Genomic DNA, 8,806 nt, shown 5'->3' with positions numbered 1-8,806 from the left:
GTAGTGACCAGTAGTGACCAGTGGTGACCAGTAGGAACCAGTGGTGACCAGTAGTGACCAGTAGTGACCAGTAGGAACCAGTAGTGACCAGTGGTGACCAGTGGTAACCAGTAGTGACCAGTAGGGACCAGTAGTGACCAGTAGTAACCAGTAGTGACCAGTAGTAACCAGTAGTGACCAGTAGAGACCAGTTGTGACCAGTAGTAACCAGTAGTGACCAGTAGTAACCAGTAGTGACCAGTAGAGACCAGTGGTGACCAGTAGTAACCAGTAGTGACCAGTAGAGACCAGTAGTGACCAGTAGGAACCAGTAGAGACCAGTGGTGACCAGTAGAGACCAGTAGAGACCAGTGGTAACCAGTAGTGACCAGTGGTGACCAGTAGGAACCAGTAGAGACCAGTAGTGACCAGTAGAGACCAGTAGTGACCAGTAGGAACCAGTAGTGACCAGTAGGAACCAGTAGAGACCAGTAGTGACCAGTAGTGACCAGTAGGAACCAGTAGAGACCAGTAGAGACCAGTGGTGACCAGTAGGAACCAGTAGAGACCAGTGGTAACCAGTAGGAACCAGTAGAGACCAGTGTTAACCAGTAGGAACCAGTTGGCTCTCTCTGTAAAGTAAGTGTAATAACTGGTGGCTAGGCCTAGAACTTAGACCTTGAGTCTATTTCCCAGCCAACCTGCACTGTACTAGAATCCTAACCAGATGGTTTATTGGGTTTCCTGAAAATATTCAAAGCAGCATATCTTCCTCTACATTAGCCTAATGCTAACAGCGCTGATACAGATGTGTCAGATGTGATAACAAAAACCACATACCCTACACCCACATACATGGAACCTTCGCATGACTTTTCAGACCAGGGGTGTGAGTTCCAAATGGAACCCTATTGACTATATAGTGCACTACTTTAGACCAGAGCCCTGTGGCACCCTATTCCCTATATAGTGCACTACTTTAGACCAGAGCCCTGTGGCACCCTATTCCCTATATAGTGCACTACTTTAGATCCCGTAGGGCATAGGGTGCCATTTGGGATGCATCCCTAACAGATGAAACATGTATATTCTAACCTCTCACAGGCTAAAACACAGGCCACTAAATGTATGTTTTCTATCAGACAGTTCAACATGACAGTGGTGGAAAGATAGTTTTAGCCTTGGGTAACTATTACAACAGTGTGACAAAGGTCTGTGACCAGCAGTGTGTGTGTGTGTGTGTGTGTGTCTGTGGTGGTAGTGGTTCAGCTCTCTCTCTGGCCCTCCTCTCTCTTTCTAACTTCTCAAATGAGGAAGTTCACAGCCATGTTTGTAGCAGCTTCCTTTTTACAGCTTTCGACTCACTAACAGGAAGAGAGAGAGAGAGAGTAAGAGAGAAACAGAGAGTAAGGGAGAGAGCAAGAGAGAAGACTGTGAGAAACATGTCTGTAGCTGAGTGTTTTCAGTAGAGAACTGAACTCTGTCTGTAGCTGAGTGTTTTCAGTAGAGAACTGAACTCTGTCTGTAGCTGAGTGTTTTCAGTAGAGAACTGAACTCTCTAGCTGAAGTAGACTGAACTCTGAAGAACCAGGATGTCTACGTCGTACCAGCCATGGCACCATGGTAATATCACCCGGTCTAAGGCTGAGGATCTGCTCTCCAAAGCAGCTAAGGATGGGAGCTTCCTCCTCCGGGACAGTGAGTCCATACAGGGTGCCTACGCCCTCTGTGTTCTGTAAGTAAAATGTCCATCTTCAAAAAATATATATATATATATATATATATATATATATATATATATATATATATATATATATATATAATATATATATATTATAGAGAACTGAACTCTGTCTGTAGAACTGAACTCTGTTTAGCTGACTGTTTTCAGTAGAGAACTGAACTCTCTAGTGTACTGAACTCTGAACTCTCTATATATAAATATATATTTATATATATAATTATATATATATATAAAAATATATATAATAAACTGACAGTTTAACAGTCCAATATTCTGTTGGAAAGATCAAATTGAGGAAGGAAGATTATGTTGAGAACTCGTTCCTTTATACCTCTTCGTATGCAGAGAGAGACAGACAAGGAAATATTTGACAGCTAAACTACAAATGCTGTTGTACAAAGTTCAAATTGAGGAAGGAAGATGATTTTGAAGTCTTGACTCTGCAATGCACAGATCAAAGTAGCTTGGAGTAGGAAGAGCTGATTTTAAAATACGACTTTTTAAATCTGGCCAAACAATGCTCAACGCTAATCACACAGTTTATTTTTGAGAGCGATTTCAATCTGAAACCGTCAAATACCTACTTGTATATTATTTCGGATGACATATTCTCCTGCAGTGCAGTGTAGAGCGCAACTCTGCCTAATGACAGCGTTTGGGATGTATAGCAGAACAGTGTGATGTTGACTTTCTGTTTCCTTACATCATGACATAAATCAAGTACATCGGTTGGGAATTTAAAAATGTTTTGCTCAAGACTTTGATTAACCAGAGAAACTGTCTAGAATACTGTCATTGTTGCATGCAGTTATATATATATATATCTATCTATCTATAGCAGGGACTCTATGTAACGTAGAACTATTTTAAAAGTACACCTGCTGACTGCAGCGAACAACTCATCGGCACATACAGTCGTGCTGTAAAGCTGGGTAGACTCCGTCGTACAACTCACACATCTCTGTGTCGCTCTGAGCTTTTATTAGAATAATTGCTAAACAAAATAAATGGTCATGTACTCTTTTCCATTGTACACAAAGACCAACGGAAGTGTTTGAGTGCATGCCATCTGTCATTACTGCACCTGTCACACGCTGCTGTGAGACGTCAGTTACTTTAAACCAGAAACCCAGACCCAACCTCTTGACCCATACCCAGTCTGCTTCTCAAGACCCAGACCGCTCCTCAAGACCCAGACCGCTTCTCAAGACCCAGACCGCTCCTCAAGATCCAGTCGGCTTCTCAAGACCCAGACGGCTCCTCAAGATCCAGTCGGCTTCTCAAGACCCAGACGGCTCCTCAAGATCCAGACCGCCTCTCAAGACCCAGATGGCTTCTCAAGACCCAGTTGGCTTCTCAAGACTCAAGACCCAGACCGCTTCTCAAGACCCAGACGGCTTCTCAAGACCCAGTTGGCTTCTCAAGAAACAGACGGCTTCTCAAGACCCAGACCGCTTCTCAAGACCCAGACGGCTTCTCAAGACCCAGTTGGCTTCTCAAGAAACAGACCGCTTCTCAAGATCCATACCGCTTCTCAAGATCCAGACCGCTTCTCAAGACCCAGACGGCTTCTCAAGACCCAGAACACTTCTCAAGTCCCAGACCACTTCTCAAGACCCAGACCGCATCTTAAGACCCAGTCGACTTCTCAAGACCCAGTCGGCTTCTCAAGACCCAGACGGCTTCTCAAGACCCAGACGGCTTCTCAAGACCCAGACAGCTTCTCAAGACCCAGACCGCCTCCCAAAATCCAGACGGCTTCTCAAGACAAAGTTGGCTTCTCAAGACCCAGACGGCTTCTCAAGACCCAGACGGCTTCTCAAGACCCAGACGGCTTCTCAAGACCCAGTCGGCTTCTCAAGACCCAGACAGCTTCTCAAGACCCAGACTGCTTCTCAAAACCCAGACCGCTTCTCAAGAACCAGACCGCCAGATCAAGACATCTCTGTAAACTGTATTATGATAACCCATCTTTCCTATTTCCAGGTTCCAGAACTGTGTGTATACCTACAGGATCCTACCCAATGAGGAGAGGAAACTCTCTGTCCAGGTCAGTCAGACAGCTCCACAATATATATTCTGCACCCTGTTTTGGGAGTGGATCCCCCTACACAGCATTTAATGGTATTATTTGGTATTTTCATGTAATATCTAAGAAGTAATCTAACAGTTCCCCAACAACTACCTAATACACACAAATCTAAAGGGGTGAAAGAGAATATGTACATATAAATATATGGATGAGCGATGGCCGATCAACATAGGCAAGGTGCAATAGATGGTATAAAATACAGTATATACATATGATATGAGTTTTGTAAGATATGTAAACATTATTAATGTGACATTATTTAAAGTGACTAATGATCCATTTATTAAAGTGGCCAGTGATTGGATCTCAATGTAGGCAGCAGCCTCTCTGAGTTAGTGATTGTTGTTTAGCAGTCTGATGGCCTTGAGACAGAAGCTGTTCTTCAGTCTCTCTGTCCCAGCTTTGATGCACCTGTACTGACCTCGCCTTCTGGGTGGTAGCGGTGTGAACAGGCAGTGGCTCGGGTAGATGTTGTCCTTGACGATCTTTTTGGCCTTCCTGTGACATCGGGTGGTGTAGGTGTCCTGGAGGGCAGGTAGTTTGCCCCCGTTTAGAGCCTTGCGGTTGAGGACGGTGCAGTTGCCGTACCAGGCTGTGATACAGCCTGACAAGATGCTCTCGATTGAGCATCTGTAAAATTTTGTCAGGGTTTTGGGTGACAAGCCAAGTTTCTTCAGCCTCCATCCAAGATGGCATAGCAGTCAGACATCTTTGTATTTGTCCTGTCATGTCCCTTGTACATATATTTGTATATATTTTTCTTCACATTACTTTTTATAATATTTTCCTAAACCTCAACTTCTAAATTCTCTCCTGCAACCCGCCTCACCCAATGTGGCGTGGATCTGTTTTTTTTTCAAAAATATTTCTATTTACCTCCGAACTCGCGGTCATCAGCTAACCTTTAGCTCGGAAAGCTCTCGCCAGTTCGTACAACGTGACTCAAACCAGATCACAACGGACCTATTTTTTTCTCTCCTTATCCCCGGATTCCTACCGCAAACTCAGAACATTTTCATCATTCAACTGCTAGCTTACTGCCCCAGCCTACTGACTGCTAGCTTGTTAGCATCGGCCTGCTAACTATCTGAATCGCTGTGTCCCCAGCCAGCCCAACCACTCACTGGACCCATATGTTCACTCGGCTACGCATGCCTCTCTCTAATTTAGCCTTAAATAAATAATGAAATATGTTCAATTTGGTTTAAAAACAAAGTGTTGAAGAAGAAAGTAAAAGTGCAATATGTGCCATGTAAAAAAGATCTATACATCAATGATGTCGCTCTTGCTGCTGGTGAGTCTCTGATCCACCTCTACGCAGATGACACCAGTCTCTATACTTCTGGCCCCTATTTGGACACTGTGTTAACTAACCTCCAGACGGGCTTCAATGCCATACAACTCTCCTTCCATGGCCTCCAACGGCTCTTAAATGCAAGTAAAACTAAATACATGCTCTTCAACCGATCGCTGCCCGCACCTGCCCGCCCGTCCAGCATCACTACTCTGGACGGCTCTGATTTAGAATACGTGGACAACTACAAATACCTAGGTTTCTGGTTAGACTGTAAACTCTCCTTCCAGACTCACATTAAGCATCTACAATCCAAAATTAAATCTAGTATCGGCTTCCTATATCGCAACAAAGCATCCTTCACTCATGCTGCCAAACATACCCTCGTAAAACTGACCATCCTACCGATCTTCGACTTCGGCGATGTCATCTATAAAATAGCCTCCAACACTCTACTCAAGAAATTGGATGCAGTCTATCACAGTGCCATCAGTTTGTCACCAAAGCCCCATACACTACCCACCACTGCGACCTGTATGCTCTCGTTGATTGGCCCTCGCTTCATACTAGTCGCCAAACCCACTGGCTACAGGTTATCTACAAGTCTCTGCTAGGTAAAGCCCCGCCTTATCTCAACTCACTGGTCACCAGAGCAGCACCCACTCATAGCACACACTCCAGCAGGTATATCTCACTGGTCACCCCCAAAGCCAATTCCTCCTTTGGTCGCCTTTCCTTCCAGTTCTCTGCTGCCAATGACTGGAACGAACTGCAAAAATCACTGAAGTTGGAGACTTATATCCCCCTCACTAACTTTAAGCACCAGCTGTCATAGCAGCTCACAGATAACTGCACCTGTACATAGCCCATCTGTAAACAGCCCATCTATCTACCACATCCCCATACTGTATTTATTTATTTATTTATCTTGCTCCTTTGCACCCCAGTATCTCTACTTGCGCAGTCATCTTCTGCACATCAACCATTCCAGTGTTTAATTGCTGTATTGTACTGCATGGTATAATTGTATTGTATTACTTCGCCACCATGGCCTATTTATTGCCTTAACTCCCTTATCTTACCTCATCTGCACACAATGTAAACAGTCTTTTTCTTTCTTTTTCTACTGTGTTATTGACTGTATGTTTGTTTATTCCATCTGTAACTCTGGGTTGTTGTATGTGTCAAACTGCTTTGCTTTATCTTGGCCAGGTTGCAGTTGTAAATGAGAACTTGTTCTCAACTGGCCTACCTGGTTAAATAAACGAACAGCATTCTTACACAGGTATTCCTCTTGTCCAGATGGGATAGGGCAGTGTGAAGTATGATGACGATTGTGTCGTATGTGCACCTGTTGGGGCGGGGGGCAAACTGAAGTGGGTCTTGGGTGGCCGGTAAGGTGGAGGTGATATGATCCTTGACTAGTCTCTCAAAGCAATTCATGATGACAGACTGTTTATTGTTGTAGTCCACTTCCAGGTGTTGGGTGTTAAGGGGTATTTTAAGAGCCATTTCTCAATTTCTCATGCATCAGGCAACTTCTGCTTTTGCTTTCAATGCCTTCAGAAATGAAGACAGGCCACATGTGGTGGGAAAGTTCTGGAATTTAGCATTTTACTGTGAATATTGTGTAACCTATTAGGGTTATTTATGCATTGCACAAAATCGCCTTGTATTGTTTGCACCGTGTTTGGGCCAATTCAAGTCAGGGCTAAAATGTGAGAGCTCTGTAAAACTAGACACTTGATATCAACTGTCACGTTCTTGGGCTGGAAATGAGTTACACTGCTCCTGTCCTCTATTCAATTAACAGACTGTACACCACAGTCTCTATTCAATAAACAGACTGTACACCACAGTCTCTATTCAATAACAGACTGTACACCACAGTCTCTATTCAATAAACAGACTGTACACCACAGTCTCTATTCAATTAACAGACTGTACACCACAGTCTCTATTCAATTAACAGACTACACTACAGTCTCTATTCAATTAACAGACTGTACACACAGTCTCTATTCAATTAACAGACTGTACACCACCGTCTCTATTCAATAAACAGACTGTACACCACAGTCTCTATTCAATAAACAGACTGCACACTACAGTCTCTATTCAATAAACAGACTGTACGCTACAGTCTCTATTCAATAAACAGACTGTACGCTACAGTCTCTATTCAATAAACAGACTGCACACTACAGTCTCTATTCAATTAACAGACTGTACACACAGTCTCTATTCAATTAACAGACTGTACACACAGTCTCTATTCAATTAACAGACTGTACACCACAGTCTCTATTCAATTAACAGACTGTACACCACAGTCTCTATTCAATTAACAGACTGTACACCACAGTCTCTAGTCAATAAACAGACTGTACACCACAGTCTCTATTCAATTAACAGACTGTACACCACAGTCTCTATTCAATTAACAGACTGTACACCACAGTCTCTATTCAATTAACAGACTGTACACCACAGTCTCTATTCAATTAACAGACTGTACACCACAGTCTCTATTCAATTAACAGACTACACTACAGTCTCTATTCAATTAACAGACTGTACACACAGTCTCTATTCAATTAACAGACTGTACACCACCGTCTCTATTCAATAAACAGACTGTACACCACAGTCTCTATTCAATAAACAGACTGTACACCACAGTCTCTATTCAATAAACAGACTGTACACCACAGTCTCTATTCAATTAACAGACTGTACACCACAGTCTCTATTCAATAACAGACTGTACACCACAGTCTCTATTCAATTAACAGACTACACTACAGTCTCTATTCAATTAACAGACTGTACACACAGTCTCTATTCAATTAACAGACTGTACACCACCGTCTCTATTCAATAAACAGACTGTACACCACAGTCTCTATTCAATAAACAGACTGTACACCACAGTCTCTATTCAATTAACAGACTGTACACCACCGTCTCTATTCAATAAACAGACTGTACACCACAGTCTCTATTCAATAAACAGACTGCACACTACAGTCTCTATTCAATAAACAGACTGTACGCTACAGTCTCTATTCAATAAACAGACTGTACGCTACAGTCTCTATTCAATAAACAGACTGTATGCTACAGTCTCTATTCAATAAACAGACTGCACGCTACAGTCTCTATTCAATAAACAGACTGCACGCTACAGTCTCTATTCAATAAACAGACTGTACACAATAGTCTCTATTCAATAAACAGACTGTACACAATAGTCTCTATTCAATAAACAGACTGTACACTACAGTCTCTATTCAATTAACAGACTGTACACCACAGTCTATTCAATAAACAGACTGTACACTAGTCTCTATTCAATAAACAGACTGTGCACAACAGTCTCTATTCAATAAACAGACTGTACACCACAGTCTATATTTAATAAACAGACTGTACACTACAGTCTCTATTCAATAAACAGACTGCACGCTACAGTCTCTATTCAATAAACAGACTGTACACTACAGTCTCTATTCAATAAACAGACTGTACACCACATTCTCTATTCAATAAACAGACTGTACACTACAGTCTCTATTCAATATACAGACTGTACACCACAGTCTCTATTCAATTAACAGACTGTACACCACAGTCTCTATTCAATTAACAGACTGTACACTACAGTCTCTATTCAATAAACAGACTGCACGCTACA

The 8,806-nt window shown here is 42.6% G+C and overlaps 1 protein-coding gene across 1 annotated transcript in view; it reads left to right on the top strand.

The window, feature by feature from the left end:
* The first annotated feature begins 1,556 nt into the window (after positions 1–1,556).
* Positions 1,557–8,806, top strand: part of LOC112251275 (phosphatidylinositol 3,4,5-trisphosphate 5-phosphatase 1) — a 56,944-nt gene continuing 49,694 nt past the window's right edge. Inside the window, exons 1-2 of the mRNA XM_042322849.1 lie at positions 1,557–1,714; positions 3,710–3,773. Of these exons, the coding sequence (XP_042178783.1) occupies positions 1,572–1,714; positions 3,710–3,773 (207 nt within the window). The 5' untranslated portion in view covers positions 1,557–1,571. The remainder of the gene's footprint in view (positions 1,715–3,709; positions 3,774–8,806) is intronic.

Source organism: Oncorhynchus tshawytscha, linkage group LG06, assembly GCF_018296145.1.
Source record: "Oncorhynchus tshawytscha isolate Ot180627B linkage group LG06, Otsh_v2.0, whole genome shotgun sequence".
In the NCBI taxonomy this organism is placed as follows: Eukaryota; Metazoa; Chordata; class Actinopteri; order Salmoniformes; family Salmonidae; genus Oncorhynchus; species Oncorhynchus tshawytscha.
This window is presented reverse-complemented; position numbering and strand designations above follow the sequence as displayed.